At 45.0% G+C, this 14,913-nt stretch overlaps 1 protein-coding gene across 1 annotated transcript in view; it reads left to right on the top strand.

Moving 5' to 3' along the window:
• The window catches only part of LOC139933085 (OTU domain-containing protein 7A-like), a 74,128-nt gene that overhangs the window by 57,222 nt on the left and 1,993 nt on the right, over nt 1–14,913 (top strand). The window contains exons 12-13 of the mRNA XM_078285458.1: nt 11,768–11,882; nt 14,800–14,884. Of these exons, the coding sequence (XP_078141584.1) occupies nt 11,768–11,882; nt 14,800–14,884 (200 nt within the window). The remainder of the gene's footprint in view (nt 1–11,767; nt 11,883–14,799; nt 14,885–14,913) is intronic.

Genomic DNA, 14,913 nt, shown 5'->3' with positions numbered 1-14,913 from the left:
TCAACTTGGGTTTATACTGTAAGCTGTTAATTACATGATATCACTTCACAGACAGTTTCCACTTGTTTTATTTAGTCTCATCTTTGTCACTCAGCCTCATGTGGTGTTTCTCTTCTCTCTGCTCATGCTGACCACCCAGCTCTTCTTCTGCTGTTCCAAACAAACTGGAAACGCTCCATGAAGTGGAGATAGGTTGGATCTGTTGAGTTAGAGAGAGAGGAGCAGGACAGACAGGTGGAGGGAAATGTTCACAGATTATTACTTTAAGATAATTACAGAGTATTACAGTGTGTTTGTACAGATAGGAGAGCAACATAAAAAGGAAGCAAAGAGGTTAAAGCAAGAACAATCCCAGCATCCTCCTCTTCTCTCCATATCTCCCTCTGCTGCTTCCTCTGATCTTCTCTTGTCTGGACATAAAAACTGAAGAGTTTTGTTCCAAAGTGAGATATAAACCATTCGAACACAGTGACAGCTGCTCTTAACATCACAAAATTAATCTTAATTACATAAATAAATTAAATTAAAGTGCTTTTAAAGGACAGTCAGTAACTTAAGTCCTTGGTTAACAGAGTGTCAGCACTTGAAACTGGATCCTCTAAATCTTATCTAATTATTAGATAGATATTGGCTTCAGGGAATAATTCTTATCTAAAATAGATTCATAGCATTATGGAACATAACTCAAATCCTTTCTTTCTTTTCTCCTCTCCTCCTTATTTCTCTCCCTTCACTTCTGTGTCTTCAGGATCGTTCTGGACTCACAGGAACATTAAAGTCCCACATGGTGTAAAGCAGGACTCCCTCTCCTCTGTGATGATAAAGGAGTTGGATGTGTATCTAAACATGGTGAAAGCATCAAAACTAAATCCACACAATCCATATTAGAAAAGCGAGCCTCTAAACGAGCCGTTTGGACTTCCGTAACTTTGCGGCGTCACAAAGGTTCGCTCATTATCATTTCTGTAAGAAATAATAGACTAACAAAGTGTTTTTTTCAAAGCGGTCGAGCGGTCGTCATCGTTTATTACCGGAGAGTTTTCCCTACCTGTAGCCGCCGGGCCGCGGCGTCTCACGTTTCGCTCTCGAAACGGTTAGCCGATCGGAACGGAGGGTCGTTAATATTAATGAGCCTTAAAGACACGGAGACAGAAACGGCCTGTTCTTGGTAAGGCTCAGAGAGATGCTGGAAAATGAACGTGGAGAAATGGATTGAGAGTGTTTTTGGTTCATGACACCACACACACAGCTTTGAATGGACAGAAAGACACAAAATAAAACTCTGGACAGAGAGAATATGGAGCTTTAACTTCAGTCTGTAGTCTGGTGCTGTGACCTCTGACCTCTGACCTGCTTACTGTTGGCTGCTTGTCATGTTGCTGATGTAGGAGCCGACACTGATTTCACTTATATTGAGTCACTGTGGATGAAAATGTAACGATTATAAAACTGTAACAGAACAGACAGCAGAGCAACAGCAACAAGATTCAGAGATGAGAGAGTGAAGTGACACACACACACACACACACACACACACACACACACACACACACAGATTAGAGTATCAGTGCAGGGTGACGTCACCCTGATCCCTGCCTGAACACCGTGTTCAGACTGAACATCGCTGCATGTTTTCTCTTATGAAACTCTTTTAAACCCTGTTGGATAACATTAAAACAGCTAAAAACTAATTCCTGTTAGTTCCTGATCAGCTGACATGTTGAAGTTTCACCTGACAGCAACGATATGCAACAGAATACACAGAATATCTGCATCCTACAATAAATTATCTACATTTAAGGCCTCAATAAGTATTAAAACGTCTTAAATTGACAGGTTTCTGCATCCTGCTTGACTTCGTGTCTCTTAACTTAATTTCCTGCTGTCCTTTTTCTTATTTTATTCATAGCAGCTGTTCAGTCAGAATCAGGCTGCTTCAGACAGCTCGGGGTCTTTATTTTGGGTTTTAAATTGATCTGAAATTCACTTCCAAGAAGCATTAAAAGGTCTTGAAGAGTCTGAAGTGTGTATTTCTGAAACCTGCAGAGTTTGTGTGACTCTAAACATCAAGCCGGCTGCTAGAATAGTGAAAGTGATAAGTTAGTCATCTGTTCTATCCCATTCTATTCTATATTCTGTTCTATTCTATCCTGTTCTATTCTGTTCTGTCCCATTTTATTCAGCAGTTGGCTGTAGGACTGACCTGATGCTCTCATTCACATTTTATCTACTCTCTCTCACTCTTTCTACCCCCCTCCCCCCCCATCACACACACACACACACACACACACACACACACACACAGCCTGGAACATGACCCAGATTTTACATCCTGCATGATACGTTAAATTAGTGTGTTAGTGCAAGCGTGGGAGGGGTTTTTAGTGTGTGTGTGTGTGTGTGTGTGTGTGTATCAGCACCCTGCTTTCCTCCTGTCATTGGTCCTGCTGCAGTCTGGGATTGAGGCGTCAACAACATCTTTTTAGGGCAGCAGACCTCCATCAGAGCAGGTGAAACAGGAAGTGACTCTCCAGACTCCAGGTGCAGGCGGCTGAACACAGACACAGTCCGGTCAGTCGGGCAGCGTCATGAACACTGACCAACAGGATAAAACCTGAACCAGAAGAGGTTAAAGGTCAGGAGGCAGACAGGTGGAGATCCACTGTGTGTGATGCAGAGAGGACTGACAGTTTCCTCCAGCAGGGGGCGACGCTGCCCGCTGACGTACTGAAGAAACTCAGATCTGCTCAGCTGAGGTTCTCCATGTTGGACTCACACTTCATAACTTGGCTCAGATCTGAATAAATACACAGAAACCACATGTCATCTGTTTATTATAAAGAAATGATACTATAAATAAACCTGACGTGGAATCTGATTTCAGACGACAACAACAGATCTGAAGCACAGCTGCCTGCTGTTCATCTGCAGTAACACGAGTCTCACATCCAGACTGAGTCCCATCTGATGCTCACCTGGCTTTAAGAAAAGTTTGATTTCTCTTTCCGTCGCCAAAACGTTCAGTCGCAGTGAAATCAGTTTCCTCTGCTCACTGACTTCCTGCAGCATCATGGAAGTTAGAAAGCTGAATTCCAGAAAGTCCGGGGAAGTTTGGGAATTTTATAATTTCTCTGGGGGAAGTCAGGGAATATCATGTAATATCTGTTATTACATTATGATGCATCTGTTCAGACTCATATACATGTATTTGGCATCTCTACATTTGTTTCAGTCAGTTATGAACAGATGTTCAGACTGCAGACAGAAAATATCATGAAACATAAACAGAGTTATTCCATTTGTCTGGGGAAATTCTCAGTTTGGGACTTCCCAGCCACCGTACCTGACTGAGTTTCTTTTGCAGTGAGATGTGGTTTTTCTAAAATTATCATTACTGCCTGTCCCAGTTCTGCTCTGCCTGCAGGGACTGCACCACACACACACACACACACACACACACACACGCAGCATGACTGGCCGACAGCCCAGACCGATTGTTCACACTCATAATCCATTACCATCCTCTTCCTCCTCCCCCCTCCCCCCTCCCCCCTCCCCCCTCCAAAACAACAACAACCCGCCCGCCTGCCGCTCCTCTTGGCTGTGATGTCATCAGGATCAGGATTTAACACCTGCTACCTGCCAAATACTGAGACGGGAAGTTTTGGCTGCAAAGTTTATTCGACTCTACCGGCCACTTTGACAAGTAAGCAGCGGTCCAGTCGTGATGTTGTGGAACAGATTCAGTTCACTGACAGCGGATCCATTTCCAGCTTCTCACCTCTCAAAGCATCAGAAGCATGAACACAGGCCTGGCAGATGTGGAGCTATTCTTAGTTTGTCATTTTAGGCGTTTTTTCAGGATTTTTGGCCTGGGTTCAAGTGGTTAAACATTTAGTTTGGCTGCTAAAACAGTGAAACAGGCTGGTAAGTTAGTCAAGTCAAGTCAACTGTATTTATATAGAGCTAAACACAAAACTTGTGTGAACCAAAGTGCTTTAGAAAACAGCCGGGTACAAAACAAAACATTTTTAGATGAGGTTTCAACATTTGGACTGGCTGCTGGACTGTGGGAGAGGAGCTGATGCTGATGCTGTTTCCTCTGCAGCATCATGAAGTTAGAAGGTTTTCTTCCAGGCAGAGGGAGTCGGGGAGTTTGATGATTTCTGTGGGGAAGTCAGGGAATAGTTTCGAGTTTTCCAGATGGGTCACTCTCAGGAATACAGCAGGATGGATTTTCAAACATTGATTGATTGATTGATTGATTTTTTTTGTATTCCGTTCATGCGGTGCAGTGTTCCACGATCATCCAGCTGAAGCAGAACAAAACATTCATCACATCACGGCTTCAGACTGAAAACAACAACAACAACAACAACAACAACAACATTACAGTAACAAACCAGGAAGGAGGAACATGAAACCACAGTCTGCTGAGCCGCTGCCGCTGAGCTCAACAGCACCTCAGCAGTGTGTGTGTGTGTGTGTGTGTGTGTGTGTGTGTGTGTGTGTGTGTGTGTGTCTTCCAGTCACAACCTGCCTCTCTAACCAATAGCCTTCCAGCGTTGTCTGTTGTCAGTCTGTCTGATGTAAACAAGACTCTGAACTGATGAACTGAGTCTCTCTCTCTCTCTCTCTCTCTCTCTCTCTCTCTCTCTCTCTCTCTCTCTCTCTCACACACACACACACAGCAGTCAGAGTTTCCATGGCTCATCATCAGTCTGATCTGGTTTTTCTAACCCAGTTCTGAGGTTTGCATGTCGACCCAAACCGGTTCACCTGTGGAACCGGTTCAGACGGGATTTCTCAAACAGGTTCACGTGTTGTTCCCCCGGCGGCCAGCAGGGGGGGCCGGACCTGCAGGTTGACCCACTGACAGACAGAAGCAGCCTCTCTGTTTTCATCTCTCCTGCTGCTCTGATTCAAACTGATGAACAAACAGCCAGCAAACACAAACATGGAAAAGAAAACAGCAGCAAGTGAAATAAATAAATTAAATGTTAATAACAGTGATGGTACAATAAAGTGAAATAAAGTTCAGTATAAAACATGTAAACAGCAGCCCAGCCATTAACTCCTCACTCTCCCCCTCTTCCTCTTCTCCCTCTCTCTCCCCCTCCTCCTCTTCCTCTCTCCCTACTCTTCCTCATCTTCCTCCCCCTCTTCCTCTTCTCCCTCTCTCTCCCCCTCCTCCTCTTCCTCTCTCCCTACTCTTCCTCATCTTTCTCCCCCTCCTCCTCGCTGCTTGTTTATCATCTCAGCTCTGACACACAGGCGGCCATTAAAACACACTGACAAGCAGACGGAGTGTGTGGAATGTATGTAGTGACACACACACACACACACACACACAGACATACACACACACCCATCCAGTAAATCACTCACACACGTTGTCATTCACACCCACACACACACAGAAGCACAAACAAAAGGAATCCTCTCACCCACATTAGCACACACACACACACACACACACATAACAAAGCCAAGCCTCCTACACTCCCAGGATGCACTGCTGCAGCGTTTCACTCAGAACAACAAGTGAAAACATCTTCTGGTTTTGTGATGACATCATTTCACTCTCGTTTCAACAAGTTTTTTTTAAATAAGTCATAAATCCGGTCTGCAGGTAAAGTTGTGATTCAAGAAGCAAATGAAGTCTACCGAAGCCCATTAAGGACATACAGAATATACATTTTATTTACGCTGCTTTCCCATGATAACGAGTTCATTTTCTTTGTTTACTCGAGAGTTATTTATGTAATTTTGTCAAGATAACACATTTAGTTTTCCCGAGATAATCACATAAATGGATGGATTTGGATTTCCTGTTGCTGCAGTTTGAGTTTCTCTCTTCTTTGTCTGTTCAGTCATGGTGGCTCTCGCTGCTCATGCTAACTACCCAGTTCTTCTTCTTCTGTTGATTCCAAACAAACCGGAAACGTAAAACGCATCACTTCCTGTGCGGCAGACTCCGGCTGTTTAGAACAGACAGAGGAGAAGATGTATGAACTGGAGATAGGGAGGATCACTGTTGAGTTAGAGAGAGAGAGAGAGGACGAATAGTTTTTTCTGTGAACACGTTGCAGGTTATTAGTTAAAGACGGAGGTTTTCTGTGCAGATCAGATCAGCCTGTTGCTGCTGAGGAAGAGGGGGAGGAGGAGGAGGAGGAGGAGGAGGGGGGGGGGGGGGGAGGAGGAGGAGGAAGAGGAGGAGGGGGAGGAGGAGGAGGAGGAGGAGGAGGAGGGGAGGAGGAGGAGAGGAGGAGGAGGAAGAGGGGGAGGAGGACAGGAGGAAGAGGAGGAGGGGGAGGAGGAGGAGGAAGAGGAGGAGGAGGAGGAGGAGGAGGAGGAAGAGGAGGGGGGGGGGGAGGAGGAGGAGGAAGAGGAGGAGGGGGGAGGAGGAGGAGGGAGGCGTACCTCCAGTACTGGAAACCATCAGAGTAAATAGTCTTTGTGTTGCAGACTGTGTGTCAGTCAGTCTGTGCTGCTGAGGCTCCGTTCACACTACAGGCCTTAAACCTGCAGGAAGTGACATCAGCCCTTCTAACCAATCCTGAACCTGCTGTGTGCTGTGTGGAGGTTTCATTGAGACATAATGATATAAACCAACATCCAGCTGTGTTGCTGTTTTCACCTCTTTTCTAAAGCTTGTTGTCAGATTCTGCTCCTGAACTAGCTCGTCTCCTCCCTCGCTGCCCCTCCCACTCCTGAACATGTTCTCATGATGGAGGAATCGATGAAGCGAGCGAGTAAACTTGTTAAACTAGTGAACTGTTAAACTAGTTAACTTGTTAAACTAGTCAACTTGTTAAACTAGTCAACTTGTTAAACTAGTCAACTTGTTAAACTAGTGAACTTGTTAAACTAGCCAACTTGTTAAACTAGTAAACTTGTTAAACTAGTCAACTTGTTAAACTAGTGAACTTGTTAAACTAGCCAACTTGTTAAACTAGTCAACTTGTTAAACTAGTGAACTGTTAAACTAGCCAACTTGTTAAACTAGTAAACTTGTTAAACTAGTGAACTTGTTAAACTAGCCAACTTGTTAAACTAGTAAACTTGCTCCCTGCCTCTTCACTTGTCATTGTGGGTCATGTGACCTTCAGCAGGAGAAAGATCAGTCAAAGTGAGACTGGTAACCGGTGAGACTTCTCTGCAGGTACGGTTAGCTTAGCTGTTAGCCTTTATGCACGCTGCTTTGTTAGGTTTGTCCTCAGTAGGCCTCCGTAGTGCAGTGGCTTTGCTGTGTGTTATTTACAAATGTGTTGCGGTTTCTGTCAGTTTCTCTAGTGATCAGAAAATTTCACTTATTGCAGCTTTAATGCTCAATTCAGATTTTTTGCTCAGTTCTGATTATTGACAGACAGCGAGCTGATCTGCTGTGGAGTGACAGGTAGAAACCACCTGAACTCTGACCGGTCAGACTCAGGTCAGGTCGCAGCGTATCAGATATGAATCAGATCTGGGAGCAGACACCACTGTGGCCCAAACCTGATTTAAAAAGATCAGATCCCAGGTGTGTTTTGGCATTCACTCTGCTCTGAAAAAAAATCACATCTGTGTCACATGCAAGCCAAATAAAATCAGACTTCCAGCTGTAGTGTGAAAGTTTCCCAGTTCTGTTTTCCCTCCACGTGACTCAGATGTTTTCTGATCAGACTCAGCAGCAGAAGCTGCATGGAGTCGCAGTTTTTCACTTCCTGTCTGCACCGCATGGAGCCGTGCTCCTGCGTGAGAGTCGTATTTTAACTTGTTGTCAGCGTTGCCATGACGAAGTAAATCTTCGGTCATTGACCTGAGCCAGTTGTCTTCATGTAACCAGCCTGTCTGAGCAGAGTTAGCACGGAGGAGCCGAGACAGACGGCTGGACGGCTCGGTCAGTCAAACTGGAACTAGAGCTGAAAGATATTGACAAAAAATCGAATTACTGTTATTTGACAGAATATTGCAATTGCGATTTAAACTGCGACTCATATCAGTTTCACTTGTCATACATTTTTGTATGACGTTATTATTTTGACGCTGTTATCTCCCGTCTCTCCACAATTTGTAATTTACTCTTTGTGTTTTTGTCTAAACAGCATTATTAAGCCAAAATAAAATGTGTGTGAAAATGTTGACAATGTTAAACAGGCCTATATGTTTTGCAGCATTGCAAAGTATATATAAGATATAAATGAATATAGAAAATACTCTTCATTCTACTAGAAGTTAGCCTGCATTACTTCATTACAATATGTAGCCTAGAAAAAAACAAAAGGAAACAGTAGGAGGCGCCTTGAAAGCAAAATGTACTTTTAAAGAATTCGGCCGGTGTTTTTAAATACATTTCTTATCGTCAACAAATCCTATGAAAATAACAAAATCAACAATGCGTTTGCTCTACTCCCGTTACTTTCTGACTTCCCACGTTCCGTTTTTATCCGTCAACCCGGAAGTCATTGGCTCCAATTGTAAGCTAAAAACCTTTAAATACAGCTCACAAAGACATAGTTTACATTTTAAAAATCTCTAACTGTTACCATGAAAAGTCAGACTGTTGTAGTTATTACCAAATCAAATTCAAATGGGAACAAATTACGTCGGGGACTATTTTCTGTGCTACGGAACTACTTTCCTGAGATGGAAAACGTGTTTACGGTCGGCTTATTAAGTCGTTTGAGGAAAAAGTCGTCCGGCCCGGTGCATCGTGATGATGAAATATGCTGCAGAGCAGCAGCATGGCTCTGTGACGGGGTTTAATAGTTTTTAATACAATGCAGTTCTATGGCTGCTGGGACATGAGGCTGCACTGGGCACCGCTACATGGACGAGACTTGTTGGCAAAACAAATTCATTGCTGATTTTATTATTTTTATAGGATTTGTTGACGGTAAGAAATACTAAAAAACACCAGCCGTGTGCATTTTTACTGAGTTTGAGTCTGATGATTCATGGACCAAAGATTACCTGCAGCTCTAAAACTTCTTGTTCACCAATCCAGTTTGGACCAAACTCTCTCTGAAGAAATTAACTGCAGCCTCTGAGATTTGGAAATTGCAGAAGTTCATATTGCAATTTCAAATTTTTGTTCGATTAATTGTTCAGCTCTAGCTGCAAATTAAAAAACAGACGTGACATCTCTTGTTGTTGTTACTCAGTTCATATTATTATGGGATATGGGTTACATGATCCTACAATAGATATGATCCCAAAAAACAAAGACGTAAAGAGTTGAGCATAAAGTCCTGTAGTGTGAACAGAGCCTGTTAACCTGTCTGCACCAAAACCACCAGGACAAACTGCACATGCATTACATCTGATCTGACACTGTGCTGTGAAAACAAAGAACCAGATATACAGACAGACAGACAGACAGACAGGCAGACAGACAGAGAGAGAGACAGACAGGCAGACAGACAGACAGACAGACAGTCTTTGTTTTGCCCATCAGTGTTAACTGTCTCCCTCTTTGTGCTAATTCCAGCTTGGACTCAGTGTTTTACAAGCTATTTGTAATGACTGTAATTAAAGTTTTAAAAGCAGCTGAGAAGCTTTATCACACTTTCCATCTGATGTATCAAACCTCTTTGTTTTGTTTTCATTGTGTTGCACTTTGCTTTTTCTTTGAAAGGGGAACACTTGGTTTCTTTCCTTTATGGAGTTACTGGATGTTAGTTATGTTTCGTGAAACAAGTCCAGTTTTTTATTTTATTTCTCGTCTAACTCTCGTAACTCTTCAAATATTCCTCTAAAGAATCCACATGTGGATTCTGCATCACTATTGTTTAAAGGTTTGGAGCTGTCCTGATTTCTTTTGAATCTGAATCTGCTATTGGCTGATCTGTTGGTGACCTTCTAGAGTACAACAGGTGGTGACATCATCTGGCACCAAAGATCAGCCAATAGCAGGTGGCCATTTCAGTAGCATGCTTCTTACCATTAGACGTCAGGCTTTACACAGATTTGGGTTTGGGTTTTGTTCCTCTTTAATGTTTTCCTTGACAACGACATTCCATATCAAAATTTATTTTTGAAACTATGTTGTGAGTACGGTGGCCTGGAGGGATCGTATGGGACGTGACCAGAAGGCGGTGTGTAAGCGCCACTGTGGGAGCGTCATGAAGCCTCTAACCGCCGCGGCGCCGGTGCAGCGAACAGACCCAGCAGCCTCGGCTCAGACGCTCCCACACCACATTTGTCGGCGGGTGTCGGTTTCCCACCCTGCGTGTGCGCTGTGTGCGTCCTTTAGTCACCGCTTTGTTCTTCTGTCCCGTGGGCGGAGGGAGAACATGTTGCATGTGATTAGCGATTGTACCGTTTCAACACGGATCCCAGGAGCAGCCGGCGTCCCCCGGGTGCAGCCGGCGTCCCCCGGGTGCAGCCGGCGTCCCCTGGGAGCCAGCTGACGGGGATCTGAACACGAGGCGAGGCGAGGCGGTGAGGTGACTCACACCGCGTTAGTCATCCAGAAACAACGAGCAGACGGCAGCCTGAGGTCGCCGCTCAAACCGCAAAAGACAACAGATGACTCAGATCTCCAGAAAGACTTGTTAGACCTATAGTGTGTGTGCATGTGTGTGTGTGTGTGTGTGTCATTTGTGTGAGTGTGTGCTGTTGCGTATGCTCTTGTAGAAGTTCCTGATTTGACAGCACGCTTGCTGCGCTGTTGCTGTAATTCCTCTGAGAGGAATTGTTCAAACTAAGCAAATTTGCTGCATTTCCAGTCATCAGAAAGTAAAACCGCACCAAGAGGAGAACAGGGCTGAAAACCTGTTGCTCAGTCAGGTTCTTCTGCACTGGGGAACTTCCTCTCCTTTGTTTGAATAAATCTTTAAGTTTTTCAGCCTCTTGTTTCTCTCGGTGTGCAGACGACTGAACTTATATTTTGCAGTTCACTCATTCTACTCAGCAGGAGAAGAGGTTTATTTTTGCCTATTGAATAGTATCCATCAGAATTAATGGTCTGGCAAACAGTATTTTGAAAGATTATAGATTGTATATGGAGATTATTTGTGTTGCAGTATGCCTGTTCAGCTCTACAGCAGGCCGCAGTGGCTGTTGGATTGTATCTTTGCTCGTTTGCTTTTCCTAAATCCCTGGATGCCTGGAGGACACAGGACAGATCCAGGACACTGTTAGTATCTGTGTTAGTGGACTGGATGTGGATGGAGGAGACGGACAGTGCAGCAGAGGTTTACTGCTGCGACTGTAACGTCCGGTCCGGTGTAGTAAGCTCTAACACACTGCAGGTGGCGCTGTGTGGCGGTTTACCTGCACCGGTAGACTGGTGGAGAGGATCAATAACCATCCTATACTGTAGCACTGCCTCCAGTATGTTAGTGCTTCCATACAGCATTTACAACTTCATCACAACTGTATCAGACACAAGAAAAAGTGTACAGCATATAAACAGGATGTGTAAAATGTTGTGTGAGGTCAGAGGTCAGAGGATAACCCGGTGTGTTGGGTGTGTTGGGTGTGTTGGGTGTGTTGGGTGTGCGTTCGGTGTGTGTTCGGTGTGTGTTCGGTGTGTGTTCGGTGTGTGTTCGGTGTGTGTTTGGTGTGTGTTCGGTGTGTGTTTGGTGTGTTCGGTGTGTGTTCGGTGTGCGTTCGGTGTGTTTGGTGTGTGTTCGGTGTGTGTTTGGTGTGTGTTCGGTGTGTGTTTGGTGTGTTCGGTGTGTGTTCGGTGTGTTGGGTGTGTGTTGGGTGTGTTTGGTGTGTTTGGTGTGTGTTGGGTGTGTGTTGGGTGTGTGTTGGGTGTGTGTTTGGTGTGTTCCAGCTGTGATCCCGCTCACCGACTCTGAACACAGACTGCTGTCGCTGCATTTCGCCACCGATCCTGGAAAAGACTGGGACTGGAGCAGAGACGACAACGACAACGCCAAGCTGGCCAGGTGAGACACAGAGAGACACAGAGAGACACCTACAGACACAGAGAGACACAGAGAGACACAGAGAGACACAGAGAGACAGAGAGACACCTACAGACACAGAGAGAGACAGAGAGAGACACAGAGAGACACAGAGAGACACCTACAGACACAGAGAGACACAGAGAGACAGAGAGACACAGAGAGAGACACAGAGAGACACAGAGAGAGACACAGAGAGACACAGAGAGACACAGAGAGAGACACAGAGAGACACAGAGAGACACAGAGAGAGACACAGAGAGACACAGAGAGACACCTACAGACACAGAGAGACACAGAGAGACACAGAGAGACACCTACAGACACAGAGAGACACAGAGAGACACCTACAGACACAGAGAGACACAGAGAGACACCTACAGACACAGAGAGACACAGAGAGACACAGAGAGACACCTACAGACACAGAGAGACACAGAGAGACACAGAGAGACACCTACAGACACAGAGAGACACAGAGAGAGACACAGAGAGACACAGAGAGACACCTACAGACACAGAGAGACACAGAGAGACACCTACAGACACAGAGAGACACAGAGAGACACAGAGAGACACAGAGAGACACCTACAGACACAGAGAGACACAGAGAGACACAGAGAGACACCTACAGACACAGAGAGACACAGAGAGACACAGAGAGAGAGACATAGAGACACTCTGTCTCACTCAGTCTGATTCTGACTCAAAGTTCATTTCCAAAAAATTATACATCCATGTAGGGACCCAAAAGGTCAAGGGTCAGAGGTTCCTGAGGCGGCACTGCTGGCTTTATAATGAAATGCTGTGTATCCCTTATGGGGAAAGGTCATTACCTTAAAGGGGCATCAATCTAATCTATTGACGACATATATAATAAAGACACATTTTCACAATAGAGACGAGATGAGATGTGATGTGTGATGAGATGTGTGGATCAATACCAATAACTCATCAATTACTTGGTTAGCCACTGACATTTCTGAGATTTCTGACTTTCAAACTGTCCGGCCCGTACTCTGTCCCGGGACCAGGCATCAGTTCTATCAGGACTGTAGAAGTCATAGATCACTTAACGCCTCTTTAAGTTCATCATTCACTTTTTCTGAAACAGGATTCAGTCTCCAAAGTGTAATTCTGTTATTTGTTATTTTTCAAGTACAAAGGGTTGTTTTACTATAAATCAATTTCTGACAGTAGTTCTCACAAAAGTTTTCCTGTACTACACCGGGTGGAGTTTAGCACATCAGGAGAGGTCCGATGTGTAAATTGTCAACAACAGAAAAGTATTATTACTAAATACTAATTTGACTCTCAAAGAGTTACCTAGTATCGCCTAAAGTCTCTGGCACTTGGTTCATATATATTCCACCTAATATTTGAGAATGAATACTCTATCATTGACCAGTGAATAACACATTTGTAAATAACTGTGTTGAAGTTGTACCGTCCCCCCGACCACCAGCCCAACACTCCAACCTGATGTTGGAGAGGCTCCATTATTATTATTGTTAGTTCTAGTGTTTCTCCACATTAAGACTACATTTCCCATAAGCCCCGTTGCTTCCTGCCCCCGCTCCCTGAAGAGGATCAACATGTTGGAAGTGATTTCTCCATCTTCCTTTCCCTCCTTCCACCATCTGCTGCCAGAAACTCTTTCAGCTTTAGCTCCGTCTGCTCTGGAAGAACAGAAGAAGAACCTCTTCCTGTTTTGTGCCGTAAAGCGATCCAGCAGATTTCCCTCCAGATCCACCAGGTGGAGAAACTATGGAGGATGCAGAGTAGAGGCCGGTAGAGGCTGACAGGCTTCTGTTTACTGTAATTATACCAATGCCTCAACATTAATGTGCTAACAATATATTGATTGTAACATGATACATGTCGCACATTTAATCTCATTGGTTTGAAAGAGGAAAGAGGTAAACGCAGAGTTTGTCACATTAAAAAGAAAAAGCAGAGAAAGAGAGAGAGAGGTAATGAGTGACATCTGGGGAGGGGGAGAGAGAGATGAGGGAAACTGGAGAGGATAAACAAGAGAGAGAGAGAGAGAGAGGTCACATTTATACTCATTAATTAGTAAATGAGAAACCTAGAGAGGGAGAGAGAGAGAGGCATGTGGAGGAGAGAGGGAAGAGAGGAGCAGATTAACAGAGGGAGATTGTGAGTCAAATTAGGAGAGAGGGAGGGAGGGAGGGAGGGAGGGAAGGGAGTCCTGAGGCTCAACATGGGGTCGGCGGTTTTTGGCAACGATGGAAGCAGTGTGAAAAGAGAGAGAGAGAGAGTGAGAGAGAGAGAGAGGTATGTTGAATATCGCCTCCAGGGCTGCGGCTGGCTCGTAAAGCCCCATTTCCTCCAGCCGGGAGGAGGGTAAACAGAGAGCGAGGAGAGGAGATCCCCCTCTAATCAAACACTCATTATCCCGACGCCTCTCACCGCGGAGCCTGAGGAGCCGGCTGCTTTGATCACAAAGAGGCAGGATGCTCGCGCTGATGAGCTTTGCCGAGCGCTAATTTGTGAAGTCTTAGAGTGGGCTAATTCCCGTAGATTTCGGGGAGTCTTTTGATGGAGGCGTCCCATCGCTCGCCCTCATTCATTTGGTAATGAGAGAGAGGAAGCGCAGGATTGTAGCGAGGCGAGGCGCGGGCCCCGGAGGCGCCCCGACGAGGCGGTGAGCGCCGCCGAGCGAGAGGTCCTGTAAGGTTACGCTGCGCCGGAGCAGCTGGGAGATCTGGCAGCCGAACATTCAACCAGTATGAAAATAACTCGGTCGAACTGCCTCTCGAATAAGATTCCAGGTTTTTGTACGCCAGACAAAACAAACGCTTAGCAACGGTACAGTCAGTTGGATTTTCTTCCAAAATGTGGTGAGCATTACCGACTGTTTTTTCTTCCACGCAGCTTAATCCTGTCTCTGGAAGCCAAGCTCAACCTCCTGCACAGCTACATGAATGTAACGTGGATTCGAATACCATCAGAAACAAGGGTGAGCACTTTACCTATCGGGTTTATAAG

This window comes from Centroberyx gerrardi, chromosome 1, assembly GCF_048128805.1.
Source record: "Centroberyx gerrardi isolate f3 chromosome 1, fCenGer3.hap1.cur.20231027, whole genome shotgun sequence".
NCBI lineage: Eukaryota > Metazoa > Chordata > Actinopteri > Beryciformes > Berycidae > Centroberyx > Centroberyx gerrardi.
The sequence above is the reverse complement of the archived record's forward strand: the minus strand, read 5'-3'. Positions and strand labels throughout refer to the sequence as shown.